This window comes from Sylvia atricapilla, chromosome 2, assembly GCF_009819655.1.
Source record: "Sylvia atricapilla isolate bSylAtr1 chromosome 2, bSylAtr1.pri, whole genome shotgun sequence".
In the NCBI taxonomy this organism is placed as follows: Eukaryota; Metazoa; Chordata; class Aves; order Passeriformes; family Sylviidae; genus Sylvia; species Sylvia atricapilla.
In genome coordinates, this window is record NC_089141.1 from 46,911,210 (window position 1) to 46,929,113 (window position 17,904).

The 17,904-nt window shown below is 40.2% G+C and overlaps 1 protein-coding gene across 1 annotated transcript in view; it reads left to right on the forward strand.

Annotated features, from left to right (window-relative positions):
* Positions 1 to 6,428: 6,428 nt before the first annotated feature.
* Positions 6,429 to 17,904, forward strand: part of B3GLCT (beta 3-glucosyltransferase) — a 47,793-nt gene continuing 36,317 nt past the window's right edge. The window contains exons 1-3 of the mRNA XM_066313147.1: positions 6,429 to 6,673; positions 14,707 to 14,768; positions 16,991 to 17,030. Of these exons, the coding sequence (XP_066169244.1) occupies positions 6,586 to 6,673; positions 14,707 to 14,768; positions 16,991 to 17,030 (190 nt within the window). The 5' untranslated portion in view covers positions 6,429 to 6,585. The remainder of the gene's footprint in view (positions 6,674 to 14,706; positions 14,769 to 16,990; positions 17,031 to 17,904) is intronic.

Genomic DNA, 17,904 nt, shown 5'->3' on the forward strand with positions numbered 1-17,904 from the left:
TTTTATTGCATAGAAGATATTTCATGTGGCTCTGTTCATACTGAGGGATGGTTGTTAGGTGACATTCATAAGCAAGGATTGTTGGCAAGCTCAGAACTGAATCATTTCACCTTCAATAAGGACTCATATAATGAAAGACTTTAAGCTGCTGTTTTGCCTGTTGAAGGGCTCAACAGGCAGCAAATACCAACTTCTGTTATTGGTAGTGAGAGTGAGTTTACATATCCAAAGTTGACTGATTTTATCAGCAGGTATATATCAGGTAGGTGTCATGTTTTTTTTTATGCTTCTCCCTACCATCCCAGAATAAGAGAATAATTAAACTGGGAAAGAAGTTTTGAGGTCATCTGGTCCAACACCCAGCTCAAAGCTACTTCTGAAGTGGTAGAATTTTCCAAATCTACTTGTTCAATTGCATGATGACTGTGTGCACCTGAGCTGGTTCAAAAGAAAACTACTTCAGCTGAATAAACTAGCTGTTATGCACCTACCACTGTTTAGAGTGTTCACATCTAAGTATACAGCCCCTTTGCTTCTTGGGATTACTGGCATTAAAAGCTGCAAGACAGACATACCCCTAAGTCTCTGGTGTAACCATCTTTTAGGATGGATTTTTCCAGAGTCTAATGCCTCATTAAGATGTTCCATGCTGGCTGAACATCTTTGGCTATTACTGTGACTGCTTGTCTCTTCCACCCTCAGAGATTTTTTGGGGTTTTGTTTTTGGTGTTTTTTTGGTTGGTGGTTTGTTGGTTTGTTTTGTTTTGCTTTTTTGGTTTTGGGTTTTGTTTTTTTTTTTTTTTTGGTGTTTTGGTTGGTTGGTGGGGTTTTTTTGTGGGTTTTTTTTTTTTTTTTGGTTTTTTGGCTGCCAAATTGAGATGTCATAACAATGTTTGAGTTGGTTGCTGAACTGTCATGGTTTACAGGGCAGGTGGATTAAGGTAAAACAAAATATATGGAAGTTATTTGTGAGGCATGGGAAATCCTGAGGCACCTGCATGGAAGCTGATGCAGGTTAATCAATGCATGAGCGATCATGATATTTGCAGCTCATCAAACCAGAAGAAATGTTGAAGACAAATTCATAGGACATTATTTAACCACTCACTTCAGTGGATCTTGAGCAGTTTGCCTCATTCTTTTTCCCTGCCACTTATGACTTAGTACACAGTTGAGAATAGTGGGTGATTCTTTACACTACTGTTTCTTTTCTTGTAAGAATTCGAAACTGGGGAAAGTAGTTAATGCAGCCACTCTTTAAAACTTATGGAAGCATTTTGTTCATTCATTATTTTGCTCAGTTAAATCCCTTATTGTTTATCTATATTTTGACTTTTGGTTGACAAGGTAATATTTTCACTAATTCATTAAAAGACAGGATCAGATAGCTTAGGATGAATGTTTCATATTTTTAAATAGCTACATTTCAGCAGGGAAAATATAAAGAGCTCAGATGTGCTTGGTAGAGGCAGTTCTGTGTCAGATGGAAGCAGCAGGAGACCAAACAGGAGAGAGCAGCAAGTCTGACAGTTCCTTAGGCAAGCTGTTCCTTTGACCAAGGCAGTGGGCAAAATGCCACTTTTCAGTCTTATAATCAGGGCTGGAAAGCCTCTACATCTGCCTATAGAATTTTCTGCTTGACTGTGTGCAGTACAGTATACAGGAACATCTCATAATCTCCTCTCCTGCACTCCGGGGATCTGCTTTAAGTTCCACAGCTTGATATATATTCTGTTTCTTATCTGTAGCTCGGTCTGTAATAGTTCAAAGATGTTGAAATTCCTGTGTTCTGCCCCCTCCCCTGAGTGCATATATTCTGCCTCTTGGACAATCCTAAATGAGTACCAGAAGATATGCTGCAGATGGTATTTTCACTGTTTCTCTGCCAGAAGGCAGAGGAGTTGACTGTCAGAGACAGTTAAGCTCTCATTACTGCCCCATAGGAAAGGAATTGTCTTTGATCCATCTTTACAATCTCATAAGATCCTGTGACTGATTGCTTCACACCCAGTGTTTTTCCAAGTCCTTTCTAGACAGTCTGTGATTTAATAACAGCAGTCTCTGTCATGAAAACTTGCTTGATTTTACTCTGTTCCTGAGATTCTTTGCTGCAGCCACACACCAGTTCTCTATAAAGCTTTGATTGAAGGCTCTCAGACCTAGCTCAAATGGAGTCCTCAAATTTTAATTAAGAACAAGCACTTCCCGGGTTAACCCAGGAAGAAGAGTGACTAAACTCAGACTACACTGTGGGTTGCCACAGGGGTTGGCTAGAGCGCTGAGTTCCCTCAGTGATTTGGTTGTCAGGTTTACAGCATGCACATGCTGGTACTGCAACATTATCAGTTCTCCTGAACAAGATGAGGCAAGTCCCAGGCCAAGTGTCACTGAATGAGTCATGTTTAGAGCGTGGGGGGCTTTCCCTGCTACTGCAAGTTTCTCCCAGGGAGAGCTGTTTAGAGTGGTCCAACAGGGACAAGCGAGTATAGTTCAAATCTGAGCTGTGCAGAGTATCAGAACAACCTTGCTCAAGCCCAGTACCCAGTGTTTGACAAATGTAGGTGTATTCCCAGAGTATCAGTTATATTTAGGGAATATAATAATGGACTGAAACTGGCATTGAATAGCTGCCGTGGGCAGCTGAAAGTTGAGAAGCTATTTTTCCAAATGCATGTTGTAATTTAAAAAGTAATTGTGTGATTCTGAGCTCATTTGGATTGGTTTTGCTCATTTCTATGGGATTAGTCATCACTTAAAGTTATGCCCCTCCTTCTGTGACTTCCTGAATAGGACAGAGAGGTCTAATTGCAGAAGCCTGAGAAAGAGCTGGAACAGAATTTAACTCATGTGATTTGCAGGGCTGTCTGACAGAAAGGTCATTCCTCCCCACCTAGAAAGAAACTATGGAAATGTAGGAGAAGGGAATACACATGACCTCACCCCTGATAAATAACAGCTGTGTTAATTAACAAACACAGCCTCACCCCTGATGAGTAACAGCTATAGCCATAGCTGTTAAAAGATAAAAGAGGGGGTGAGTTAGTAAGAGGAACCTTGAGGAGAATGCAGAGAATCATGAAGTAGGGTCCTGAGGAGGCGGAATCACTGCTGTGAGGTCAGTCTGGGTCTGCAGTTAGAGCCCTTGTAGAACCTGCAGTCACAGTCTAGCTGGGTGAAAGCCTGCAGTCAGAGTCTGCAAATTAATATCTGCAGTCATATTTTAGCAGGAAATAACCAGCCCTCAGAGGCTGAAAAGGACACACACCTACAGTAGGAGGTTGCTGCAGCCTGAGTCAGCAAATAGTTGGAGTTAAGGTGACTAAGATGTAAAGACAAATAAATCAGGATCCTTTTTATGCTGTGTTTAACTAGAAGTCTGTGCCTTGGCTCATTTTTGTAGTCTAATAAGAGAGTTGCTGCGACATGGAAACTCTGTTATTCGTGGATGAAACCTTTCTTAAATAGCTAAAAGAATGAAGTAGTTGCAGTCAAGTTCTCTAACTCAGTAATTGCTGTTGTGTTTGGTTCATAATTTGTCTGTTTCCCTGTATTAGTCCTTCTACAGAAAGACATGACAGAGCCACCAGGTTGTCTGGAGGCACTGCTGCAGTGCCTGCACAATGAGCAAGCTACCTTTGAATCACATGCCAGCCTTTGCATTTGATATGCATAATTATATATATTCATATCTGGCAGCATTTATTTGTATTTGTGGCCCTCCCTTTCTTATCTCAGAGGTGGGATGGCAACATTTGTATTATTCAGGAAACTAAAATATATGTAATACTATAAAGAAAGGAGGCTTGGTGGTGGTCTAAACCTCTGCGCTCCTTTACAGGAAGTTCATTATTTTTAACCTTCCTGCAATGGAAATTCTCAGTGGGATAGTTAGAATGACAAACACAATCTGAGTGTGTGAGTAGAGTAGAATTTGAGAAAAAGCTTTATTTCCTACTTCCTCCTCACAGACCTAAATATAAGATTCAAAACACTTAAGTGCTATTTTTCATAACAGTTGGAGAACACCATGTTTCATGGTAGAGTCCTATGTTTCTTGAGGATTGTTATAATGGACTTTTTTTTCTTTTATTTGTGACAAGCCAAAACACTTATTACATCTCAGCAAAAGGCTGGGATCCTTTTTCCTTACAGACTTGCTGTATGGGGAAACATTGGAACGTGTGTATATCTTAACCATTTTGAAAGTGGAAGGTCTTATGTTTATACCAGATGTTCTAGACATGATCCTTGTGATGTGGACTCTTGAAGAAACAAGCATAAAACAGAGAAATGGAAGCAAGGGTGGGAAATGCTGCTGAAACTTATAAGGAAAACCAAGTGAATGCAGATATACGTGTTAAGCCAAAGGTTAATATATGTTAAATTGTTATAATTCTAGAAATGGAAGGATAACTTTATGCTTCTCTCTTATTTTATTTTCCCTGCTAACGATGAGCATGCACATGAGATCAGACAGAAAAATACTATGTAACTTTCTACTTAGTATCTTACACAGAATAATTCTGGCATCAGAATTATTATTCTTGAAGCCAGTAACTTATTTAATTAATTGGAATGTCAGCAACAAGCAGTTGTTCTGTAAGGCAAATAACAAGCTGTTGATGTTCAAACTTGTGCCTCATTTTCCCTTCTCTTGTGATATCAGGGGGTGTTGTTTAGAAAATACATAAAGCAGGTTGAGTACTCCAAAGAAGTCTGGCTAACATATTTCTATTGTGATAGTTTTAAGGGGAAGTGTAAGGCCTACTACCAAGTTACTGTGATATAGAGATGCTTGCCTGAGCTTGCAGTAGGTGTGAGCATTTATCACTGTGAAAAGATTTCTGTTCCTCTTCACAACCACTTCCCTGGCATATTCAAGGCATCCTATTGTAACCACCTGACCTGTCAGGAGAAGAATTTCGTAGATCTAAAGGCTGCAGTGTTTTGAAGGAAGATCTAAGATGGGTCTTGTGTTGTTTCGCCTTTCTGGATTAAAAATAGTTTATGGCTGACTTGGACTCTGCACCATTTTTTCTCCAGTGAGGTTAGTGAATACTGAATGGTTGAGTTACTAGGAGAGGTCTGTGTGAAAAGTATTTGATGGGAAAATGTGTAGAAATAGACCTCATATTTATATGTAGCCAGTGTGAAAGGAATTGTTAGATAGGGGCACCAGGTGTCATGCTCAAGATCATGTTTAAGGGCAAAGAGGAAGCACACTTTCTATGTTGCATATCAAGAATTTTTTTTGTTTCTTGCTACCATAGTTTAAATTTGAAATTCTAACAATCATAGAATTTCAAATTTATAATATTCAAATTTATTATAATTCAAATTATTAATAATTATTAATTAATTAATAATTATTAATACATATCTAATTGTTACAGGAAAAAAATAACATTGCACTGAAAATTATCTACACACTGCTGAGTTTCTAGTCCTATCACTCCTTGTCTTTCTGTGGCTTCTGTGGGCCTGAAGGACAGCAGTTTAATTCTGGGGTGTATGGGGGCACTTACAGTAAGCGAGTGGAGTGCTTCACTGGGACAAATCTGACATTGCTGTGGATAGTTTCTTCTTCCTTGTGCCAGGATTCACAAAAAATGACCCAAATGTGTTGGGTCATTTTTTGTTTGCTAACAAGGTTTCACACACTTTGTCTTTCTTCACTGGTCTGTGGCTCTGTTATATCTGAATTTACTCTCTGTATTGTGACATATATACATGTTAGACTCTACTTTGTCCTCTGTGTTACCCCTAAAGCCAGTTTTGTGCAGCTCCAGGTCTGCATTTCTTTAGCCAAATAGGGTGAGTCATTTTAGCCGTGGAGCCTCCTGTGCCAAGACTGTGCTCCAGGTCACATACCTGTACATCACGCTGCACCCCGTGTCCCCGCAGGTAGTTTAGGAAAGGCTGTCTGAAGGTGCCATGTGCTCCCTTGAGTAAGGGATTGTGAGGGTTGTTTTAGAGATGAGTTAGGTCCCTTGCTTTGGTGGATGAGGTTCCTGTTGGGAGTGCTGGGTAACACTTCATAGAATAACAGACACAATTAGGTTGGAAAAGACCTCTGCGATCACCGAGTCCAACCCATGACTGAACACCGCGTCAACCACACCACGGCACTGAGCGCCACGTCCAGTCTTCCCTCAAGCACCTCCAAAGCCGCCACCACCTCCCGGCCAGCCCATCCTAAGGGCTGGTCAGGAAGCGTTAATGGCTGAGGAGAGCCGTGCCCACCGGGATTATTTCGGGCAGGATGCTCACTCCCGGCCCCCGGGGGCGGCGGGCGTCCCGTGATGAGCGCCGCGGGGCCGCAGGGCGCTGCCTCTCCCGCTGCCGCCGCCAGAGGGCGCGGCGGGCGCCGAGCGCCTCCCCCTCAGCCGGCGCTGGCGGCCGGTCCTGCCGGGAGGAGGGAAGGGGAAGGCGGCGGCAGCAGGAGGAGGGCGGGCAGGCGGCGACCGCGGCACCGCCACCAGCCGGAGGCCGCCCGCCCGCGCTCCTGCTGCAGAGGCGGGCAGCCGGGCGCGCCGTGCCCCTCGCCTCCTCCCCGCGCCGTGCGGCTCGGCGGCCCCCGCCAAGATGTCTCGGGAGCCCGGCTGCAGCCGCTGGCTCCTCTTCGCTGCCTGCGCCCACCTCGTCTTCCTTCTCCCGCCGCTCCGCGCTCGGGGTGAGTGGCGGGGGCCGGGCCGGGACGCCATGGCGAGGTGAAGGGAGGAGAGCCGGGACGCTCGGCCCCTCCGAGGAGCTGATGGCAGGGAGGAGGGCACGGAGAGCTCGGAGCGGCGCCGGAGCCCCGCTTCCTGCCCGCTGTGTCCCGCCCCGCGCGGGGAGGCGGGCGGGGAGCCGAGCTGCCCCTGTTCCCGAAGTTTGTTGGCGATCCGGGCGGGAGCGTGGCCGGGCGGAGCGGGGTCCCTTCGCGGCCCCGGCTGCGGGACAGTGCCTCCCGGCCCCGGGGCTGCGGGAAAACCGGCCCCGGGGTCGGGAACAGCGGAGCCCAGCGCGGAGCACTCGTGCTGGTGGTGACTGGGCAGCGCCGCGCTGACGGGGTGTTCTGCTCGGAGCGGGGGGAAAGGTAAAACAGCCCGCCTGAAATGCCAGCCGAGAGGAAAAAATAAATCATTGTGTTTTAGAGACGTTTTTCATGTGTCTAGTCAGGTGGGAGAAGATGAAAGGAGAATTAGTAGTGTATCAGCGATTGGGTTGCTACAGGCTCTTGGAGTTGGGAGCTATTGGCATGAGTGTAAGAGACAAAAGTAAATGTTTACATCTGTTCTGTTTCTCATTATTTCTATTCCCTGAATATTTCCATCTTTGTCAGCACAGGCTTCTCAGTGTGCTGTGCGCCTTTGGATTTGATGCTCTTCCACTGCTAATGGCTAGTGCATCATGCAGGGGAAATCTGGTACTAATAAATCACGTTTTCAGCAGAGTAAAACCGTGATATTTTTGGGTTTTTTTTCTCCCAAACACTTTAACTTTCACTGATACCACTTGGTTTTTGGAGGAGTCCTAATACTCTACAGCTCTTCCTAAAGCTGCATTGCGTTCTTTCTGGGATGACTAGTTTTCCTCCATAAGGTACTATAGCACTTGTAATCACAAACAGATTATAATCACATTCAGAGAATAGCAGATTCAGATTTTTCTGTATCTGTATTTATTGTACATGCATAAATACCTACATACATGCAGGTAGAAAGCAGAAATGGAAATACTTGTGTGAAAAAAGAGAAGTCATTTATAATACTTGTGTTCTTGTTTAGTAGGTCTTGATTAATGCATGTATGGAATTTATTCACCAGAAGCTTCCTGCAGTATTGCGGCTTTCTTTTGGTGGTGTTTTTTTTTTTTGTTTTTTTTTTTAATACTGATTACATTACAGAGTCCAACCTTTCCCAAGTAACCCATGCTTTTGAGATGGCCTGAATCGTAAGTTTGTTCTTCAAAACCAGAAATAATTTGGATTGCCTTCCACAGAAGCAAATAGCTTATCTGTCAGTAGTTAGGTAATTTCATAAATTCCAGTTTGCAAGTGGCAGCTTACAGAATGGGAAAATGTGTTCAGATGATTTTGTATGGTGTAACTTCTAGGCAATCAGAAGGGATCATGATGATGCTTTTTCTTCTGCTGTTTGTCTTTGCTTGCCTTTTACAAAGATAGTGTTGTACACAGCACTCATCCAGTGGTTCGAAGTGGTGATTTCAGCTGCTTTCTTCCCCATATGTGCCATTTGTGCAGGAAAATATAAGTAATTGCCTATATTTTAAGAATAGCTTCAGATGCTGTAAATTTGCTTGCATCAGCCTCTCCTCTTCCTCCTCTGCCTGCTCTCCCCTCATTTTGTGTTGATGAATCTGTAATATGTTCTTATCTGGCTAGACCGGAGTCTTTGATAGGGTGGCAACAGTGAAAAAATTTTATAAAAGCTTGCATATAAATACACAAAACTAATTTGTAGGACTCACAGGCTGTTTCATAACAGAAGATCCTATCTCTTTGACTGACAGCATCAGTGTAGATTTTCTCTGGAATCATGTCAATCCATAGACTCTTGTGTTCTTTGAAAACTTGTAAGAGGGAAGAAACTCAACCAAAACAAAAATAGGCCTTTCATTAAATTATTATTAGAAGTATGAAGAAATTCTATTTTAAATGTTTTCTCCACTTTGTACAACATAATCACTGGCTGTCATTATTTGAAGTGGTTGTTTTCAGTAACAGTTTTGCCATACATGAAGTCAATAGAATTGTTACTGTTTTGTAGCTCATTTAAATTGACCCACATCTCAAAGAGGTGGCTGGTATGACTGTGGGGTCAGCCAACCTTGAATCAGACCGTAAAAGAGGAATATAACAGAAGTGTTGCTTTTCTCAGGTGGATTAGTCTATGAAAGCAAAGAGTTAACTCTTCAATTTTTAACATCCTTTGCACTTGAAGCACATATAATTGTAAATGTTTGGAAGTTGTTTATGCATGAAAAAGTATTACTGAAGAAAGGATTGCTTCTACATATAAAATGTGATATTATATAATTGTATATATTTATACAGCTTATTGTATTTTAATGCTGCAGTGTTTACATCCATTTTTCTATCTTGCACATATTCCTGCAGTTTGGTTGCTGAATAATTGTCATTGTCATAACTCAGTAAAACTGAGTTTTACTTTCTAGTGTTATAAGCAAGTCTATTTACTTATCAGAATTTTAATAGAAATAATAAAACACTTTGCAAAAATATATAGGAATTGAAGGAATTGAATAGCAATTCTCATATTATGTGTCCAGGTTTTGAATGGATCCAAAAATGTTTAGCTTTTCCAGTGGATTTTAGTCATGCTCTCAAAAGACATAAAGGTAAGATTTATGACAATATAGAACTTTAAAGTCTTTATTAAATTTCTTTTCCTTTTCTTATCCTCAGTTCTTGGCCATCTAGCAGAAGGAGGGGAGGACTAGCAATTGACACGTTCTGCTTCTGTCTTCTTGTGCCAGATGACATGATGTTAATGCACAATGTGTGTTAACAACCTTCAGAGTACACAGTGCATTAAATAATGAAGTGACAAATACAAGATTACAGGTTGCATTTAAGATGGTGCTTTGCTGTTTTTTTTGTGGTTGGTTGGTTTTTTTGTTTTTGTGGTTTTATTTTGGGTTTTTGTTTGTTTGTTTGTTTGTGGGTGTGGGTGTTTTTTTGGTTGTTTTGTTTTGGTTTGGTTTTTTGGTTCCTTTTTTTTTTCTTTGGCTAGCTTTGTGAGAAATGGTACAGTTAATCACCCTGGTCTTTTGGTTACTGTGGTATCTTACCTTAGTAAGTTTCTTCTTGCAATGTATTTTCTCTATGACAGGTCAGTGGTGCAGCTGAGGTGTGATTACATTGTATTAGAACACAGAAAAGGACTAGAGGAAATTCTGGATTTAGTAAAGGTACCTCTAGCTCCCAACATTGATAGGTGTTTTAGGGAGTTATACTGAAAGAAATCTATTGCAGTTGTCTGAATTAATAATGATGTCTGGGTGTGAGAAGTTACTGTTTTGTTACAGTAGCATCTGATAGCTCCTAGGAGTAGGTCATCCTTCTTTGTGCACGTCTTGCACACAACAAAAATATATCCTTCACACAGAGAACTTATAGTTTCTGCCTATGTTGTACAAGTGACCTGGCCATCTGGAGAGCTGCATCTGGAGTTAGAATTTTTCTGTCAGTGGTCCGCTCCTGGGAACATCTTTTTCAGAAACCTCTTGGAAATGAATTGCATGTGAATTAATTCGTCTTGCAGTTGTCCACTTTTGTCAAGGCACTGTATTTTCTACCTACCCTGTGGTCCCTTTGTTGATGTGTTTTAGGCCAGCTAAATTTACCATGTTCTTTTGCTGCTGCTCTTCTCCCAGTGAATCCTTAGAAGAGGATGTTTATTTCCATGCTGTGAGATCAGGTTGCTTAGCCAGAACGAGGTTAGCCACAGCTGACTTCTGAAGATTGTTTTATCAAATTAGATGTGCATAACAGATTTGCTAGTCAGGTAAGAGAGTGTTGCTAAGATAAATTCATACAGTCTGTGTGTGAGAAAAACTTCATTACTGTTGAGTGAAGACTCTTAAGGCTTTTTTGGTGGTGTCTTCAGGGGTCTGTTTTGTGAATGGTTCTTCGTAGTTTAAAAATAGTCTGAACAGTTCTTGCCTTATTAAAATGTATTAGCTGGAAAAAGCCTTCCATATATATATATATATATATATATATATATATATTTAATTTAAAAGATACCGAGTCATTTTAATGTGTTTAATTGTTGGAAAAGGAGGGAAGCTGCCTTTGTGAAATCACAGGGAATAAAAATAATGATATAGCAAGAGACTTCAGCATTCAGTGCATGTATTGTTTTGTTGAATAAATTATATGTGTAACTGTTGAAATTGCACTTCGTGACAGGGTCAGAATGGTTGATTGTCAAGGTTTATCTTCTACAATAATGATCCATCTTTACATGCAGGAAGGCAGGCAAAGGTGGCAGGAGCCCCGCATGCTCAAACAGGAGCTCCTGGCAAAGCTCAAACATAAAAATGGAAGCACGCAAGAGGTGGAAATACAGTCAGGTCACCCCAAGAATAACATGGAGACACTGTCTGAGAATCCAGGTATGCCATTAGAAAAGCCAGGGCCCACCTGGAGCTGAATTTGGTGAGGGATTCAGCTTGTGAAAGGTAAGAAAAAGGGCCTCTGCAGGTGTATCAGCAAAAGGGAGACTAGGGAAAATAATAATAGACCTTCTTATGAATGGAGGACAGGGTTAAAAGAAAGACATGAAAGAGGGTGAGGAACTTGGAACCCTTTTTGCCTTGATCAATATTATTAAGACTCACCTTCAGAAATCCCAGGCCCTTGAAACCCATTAGAAAGTCTGGAGCAAAGAAGAGTTAATCTCGCTGTAGGAGGACTGGTTCAGGGAACCTTTAAACAAACTGGACATACAGAAGTCCACAGGACCTGATGGCAGGCACATACAAGTGCTGGTGGAGTTTGACAATGTCAGTGCAAGGCTTGATAATCTTTGAAGGTGGTAGTGACTGGGAGAGATTCCTCAAGACTAGGAGAATATCACCCTGATCTTCAAGGAGGGCAAGGATAAGTTGGCTAGTGCTACCTCAGTCCCTGGGAAGGTGGTGGAGCAAATAATCCTCAGGATCACTGCCAAACAAGGAAGGACAAGACAAGCACATGAAGGCCAAGAGGGTGACTGGGAGAAAGTCACGATGGTTTTATGAGTGGGTAGTCATGCTTAACCAACCCAAAAGACTTCTGTGATGACAGACTACTTTCATGAATGTGGGGAAAACAGTGGATGTTGTTCATCTCAACTTGAGCAAGGCATTTGAGTTCAATCCTGTCTCCTGTAATGTTGTAAACTGTTGGAAGTATGGGCTGTGTTTGTGGATAGAAAGCTCTCTGACTTGGTGGGCTCATGGGCTCTGATGCATGTCATGGTGACTCCAGTAGTGTTTAACGTTTCATTGATGACAGGAGGATGTGCACCCTCAGGGAATTTGCAGAGGATACGAAGTGTGCAGGAGGAGTTGATGCAGCAGGTGGTTGTGCTGCCATTCAGAGGGAGCTCAGCAGGCTGGAGAAGCTAGCAGACAGGAAACTTGGGAAACTGAGTTCAGTGAAGGGAAATAAAAAGTCCTGCCCCTAACAAGGAGGCACCCCATACAACATTGCACATGGGAGACACGTTGTCTGGGAAACAGCTTTGCAGGGAAGGACTTGAGAGTCCTTCATGGAGCATGGCATGCAGCAAACTGGTCATGGACCAGCAGTGTGCCATTGTGCAAAGATGGCCAGCAGCCCTCTGAGCTGCAGGGGGAAGAGTGCTGGCAGGAGGGCAAGGGAGGTGACCCTGACACAGTGTGACACACCTGGGATACTGTGTCCAAGCTAGGGCTCTCCAGTACAAGAGAGACATGGACATACTGGAATGAGTCCAGCAAAGGACCATGAACATTATTAATAGATTGGAACCCCTGACAGACAAGGAGAGGCTAAAGGAGCTGGAGCTGTTTAGCCTGGAGAAAAGAAGGTTCAGGGAGGACCTCCAACATACCTGATGGAATACAATAAAGAAGACTGGGACAGACTCTGGGGCTTCACAGGACATGAATCAGTTTATACAAACTGAAATACAGGAAATTGTTTGAACATAATTACTTCTTTCTTTGGTTTTTGTTACTTTTGTTGTTTGGTTTGGGGTTTTTTTGTTTGGTTGGTTGGTTTGTTTTTTTTTTTTTAATCTAGGAATGAATACTGGAAGAGGTTGCTCAGAGAGTTTATGGGGTCTGTTCTAGCAAATAATCAAAACCTAACTGTACAAGGTCCTGAGGATCCAGTTCTGGGGGGTTGAACTAAATGACCATTAGAGATCCTTTCCAACCTCAACAAATCTGTGGTTCTGTAATACCAGGATGAGTAGGTTGTTTAATTAATTCCCTGAAGAGCTTTATCTGTGCTCTCAAAGATGTGGTGTGAAGTAGGTGATCTGATTATTGTTTGATTTGTTTCAGGGATCATGTGTGTTAATATTTTATAAAGCTGAGGAGCAGTGTGGCATGGGTTATTGAGTGCACTGTGGTGACAGAGGCAGCATCTCCTGTCAGTCACAGTTGTCTTAGGTTTCATGTATCATTCCTCAAGTGCATATTAAAAACTGAAAATGAGGCTTGTGAATAAGCTGAATTTGAGGTGACACTTCTTCAGGTTAATACTGCATAATTAATACATTTCCTGGAATAAGGATGTTTTGTGCTGATATTGTAATTAGGATTGTGTCAAGAAGAAGGTTTGTGTAGGGGAAGCTATTCCTGGTCTGGATCTGTAAATACTGTTGTACTGGGAGAAGAGGAGGAAAGTGACCTTGAGATTTGCTCAGTTAATTAGAGCCTGCAGCTCATAACATGGATTCAATCCCTGGCCACTCCTTTAGGAGTTGTGGGTCCCTTCCAACTCAGAATATTCTGTGATTCTGATTTATGGCCGTCATGACTCTGCTGTGTTAGAATGATTTTTGGGATGTTTGGAGCTAGTCTTGTGATTTAAGATGCAGGTTAATCAGGACCTGAGATGTCCCTGTGAATCTCAGCTCCTGGACACTTGAAATTTGATCTCCAGCTGAAAGAGCGTAAGGATGTAGGTGTTCAGAGATGAGGCACCCTAGACCCTTGTCTTGCTGCCCTATATTGTAGGTTTCTAGTGCATCAAAGGAAGGATAATGGCTAACAATTCACTCTGAAGTAAATTTCAAGCAATAAATAATTTAAATTTGTAGCGAGACAATCCAGTTGAATCTGTTTTCCACCCCAGTTTTTAAGAAAACTATCAGTTTGACCATGGTAAATAGTATCTTGGATTCCTTCCAAATTGTAACAATTTGCTTTCATTTGCATCTCCATAGTACTTTTAAGAAAAAGATTTCTTAAGAGGAACCTTAACGAAGCTTTCTTATGTTAAATGGAACTACTTTTACAAATGAGCAGGCTGAGACAAATTGAGTGACTATGTCAACAACAAAAAAAGTAACACCAGAACCTGTTTTCTGATATATTTTTTTAAATACAAACCAGAAGTGTATGCAAAGGGTAGTGCCACTATAAATAGTTTAAGATAATGCTACTTCTGTGCAGATTAGCTCTGTGTGGTCCCTGTTCTTTTTGTAAACATTTTTTTGGGTCTCATACATTTACAAGTTCAGTTGTTGTTTAAAGATGGCATTCAAAGCCTGTTCATCTTCACTTTTGGTAGAAATTTGTTAGCCACTGTCAGTTCCAAGAGAAGCTTTGGTAATCCAAACTTTAACCTAGAAACAGTGGGCTGCAGGTCTCCTGTGTGGTAGCCCATCAGGCTGTTATCAAGGGAGCTACTGGACTGAAGAGATTTTTTTTTTTAAGGATTTATTTGCCTTGAAGCCAAGAAAAATTGGCTTCATATCAGAGTATTTTTTTCAGTTGGTGTAGGAATTGTCAGGTAGCAAATGTATAGATTTTATAAGAACAGACTCTCATGTTCACAAAGATTATTACAAATACAGTATTATTTAATGTAAAAAATTGACCTGAATGTTGGGGGAGTTGGGATTTTTTTGCTGCAGAACTTCATCATGTGTGAAGATGAGCTCCTGTAATACAAAAAAGGTCTGTTTTTTCTTTCAGCTTTTGCTGTTAGTGTAGTTTCTGAAGGTGCAGAAGATGAGACTGAACTACCAGTGCTGCAGGTAATAAATTTTAATTGCTAGAGCAGGAACATTTTACAGACATTATGAAATAAGCTAGAATAGACCTGAGAAGAAAGCCTAAAATCTGTGCCATTGATTATTTTAATTATTGACTTCAGTAGTATCAAATTTCATATGATGTCTTTCTGTTCTGTGTCATATAAGTTCTTAGTGCTGTTGCTGTTGAGAAAAGCCTTTTGAGTAGAAAACCTTTGTTAATTCAAAGACAGGCTTTTCCTTCTTCTTGTTTTTTTTAAATATGTAATACATTGAGAGGGAAATGGCTGCCTCTCTGCCAAATTAGCTTTACTACCTGTTACCACTCTAGTCATGGCTCAAGCAAAGCTTGCCTATGAAATTTAAAACTAACCAGATTAGGAGAACTAACGGTCAGAGCTAGCCCTAGCTTTAAATGGCTTACTAAATGTTAGGTGTGTACACATGCATGTCCTTTGATAGACTTCTGAGTACCATTTTTATATGAGCACATATTTGTAACAGATATTTTGTGTATGTATAAAAGAAGTTTAAGGGAGGAAAATAAAAAAAGCTGGGATGAATCAATAGTTACAATCTATAGCTGCCATTTATATCTAGTGATCTGACATCAAATACAATAGAAGTACATATTTCTAAATAATATTTGGTTTTGATTATGATTGCTATAACTCCAGTAATTTTTCTAAGTGAAAAATATCCCTGTTGCAAACTGCTGATCTGCTGCAGTGTCTGGGAGACTTGGTCATGTCATCGTGTTGTCATTGCTAATAAGTTGCTGTTTGTTGAATCTTGTCTCAATCCAGCTGTTACCCTCCCTGTATAGGATATAATTTATGAAGGCTTTCCTACTATTTTAGAGTTTCAAAACCTTTCCTCAGATGAAGTCAGAGGTGCTTCCTAGAACTCTCCAGGCCAAATTATCTTTCCCCCCCCTTTTCTTTAGAAATAATATTAACAGGAATATAACAGGCAACAATTGTTTTGTGTTTTAATAAAAGTAATTTTAAATATGGCTTATTCTTCACAGTGTACCACAAACCATATAGGTTTTTGTTTGCATGGAAAATCAATCTCCCTATGTTTTTTTCTGGTACAGATTAGCTTAGAATGCTGACTTACTGTGCTAAATAATGACAGCATTGTGTAGATATCAAAATAAATTAGTCTTATAAGAAGTCTTTTAAACTTTATTGACCCAGGCAGCAGGAAAAGGGTCATAAGAATGGATGCAGTTGCAGTAATTTTTGAAAAGGTTTTACAGGTGGCTATCAGGGAAGTTGGAGCTTATTCATTTCAGTGTAAAATTCAAAGGAAAGATCATCTAATGTGAGTAGAGTGAAAAGGATTACATAGGTCTGATATTTTAAAAAAGAGGAAGGGATTAAGTATTTAAAAATAGAACTTGTCTCAAGGGTAGGGAAACTCTGTATGAGCATATTACTGAGGATATGTATGGCTTTTCTCTCTGAAAGTCTCAAAACACTGAAACCAAGATAAATCCTACAACATTCTTATGCAATTAGTGGAGATGAGTTTGATTTTTTCATGTGGACAAACCAAAGCACTGGAGTGCTGTCACCTGGGATAAATTGTGTAACAAATGAAGACTGTTTTCCTTCCTACAATTTTCTAGGTAGTGCAGACATACCTGATGTTTGTGATACCTGAGTAAATTCCAGTGGAGTCATTTTATGTGCAGCAACCTTTTGATATTTGTCTTGATATAGGTTGCATTTGAGACTTCCTTTAAGAATTGTGTTTTGATAGAAGCCTGATAATATATTAAATGAAAAGAGTATGTTGGGTTTTTTTCTACACTGAAAAGGTGTGTTTTTATTGTAGAGCTCCATATTCCACTCAGGAGATACATAATAAAAAAAAGACATTGTTAGCAGTAATTTAAAGAGCTCTGGTATAAATTGAGTCATGGAAGAGCACTTTCTCTTTTCTTTCTTACTCTTACTGTATTTTCTGAGTAATAGTATGCAAGCATGTAGGGTATCTCTTTTAATTCTTGATGATTAATAACATTTTACTTTATTTTTCATATTAGTTTTTGTATTTTTTTATTTTTCATATTAGTTTTTGCATAAATGTATGCACTCTATGCATACATTTATAATCTGATGAGTCCTTTGACTCCCAGTGTGTTTCTGTAGAAATACTTGAGGCTTTGTGTATATTCTTACTTGTTTTGGTTTTTTTTTTCTTTCTTCCTCCAGAAATCTGAAAAAAGTAGAACAATTAGTAAAATAGGCAGAGGTAAGTATAGTGCTCTTTCAAAAATACTTTGTTGGGTTTTTTTTATTTTCTTGGTTCATGTAGTCTCATAAAACAGAAAATTCTAAATATTTTATTGTACTTGCAGTTCTTGCAGTTAATTTTTTTGTGAACATGTGCAGTTGCACTGTGAAAAGGATGAATTGCTTTTTGTAATGCACTATAGTTTAAAATAAAATTTTATGATACTTAGTAGCTGTTCTTGTAACAATTTAAGATGAAACTGAATTTTACCATTCTGCTAGGCTCTAATTGTACGTGTAATAACTAGGGTTATTATAAATTGCTTTTAACAAATTATAGTAACTTTGTAATACCTAGAAGCAAGTATTTAAGAAGCATGTCAATCATGAGTAGGTAAAAGAGTGGTAAAACAACTTTTTGCTGCTGGACATATGATAAATGATGAAAATAAAAATTCTGCAAGGTTCTGCATTCTCTGAAGACAAGTTTGATGTCCTTCTAGCAAAAAGTCAACAGACATGACTTGCATTCTCTGCACTGTAACCCTGGATATCTCACTCTGCTAAAAACCCTCAGGACTTGACTCTGCTCGTTCTGAAAGGACTCACCTTAATTATGTCTGTCTTCTGGCATTTCCTCATGTAATATTTGTCAATGCTGTGAGAGTATGAGGAGCACTGGAGAAAGTGAAGGTTTTGTGGTGTCCCTAAGTACTCTTTCCTATTACTACTGTTAAAAAAATTTACTGGACTAGATGGACTGCTGGTCTATGCAATGCATTTTTTTGCCTCTCTAATAAAGTTATTTGGCTTTGAGGTGGGTTTTTTTTTTTTGTCTTTTTAACCCATTTCTGTAGGTAAAATGTAAGGGCTTGAAACAGAATGTAGTTCTT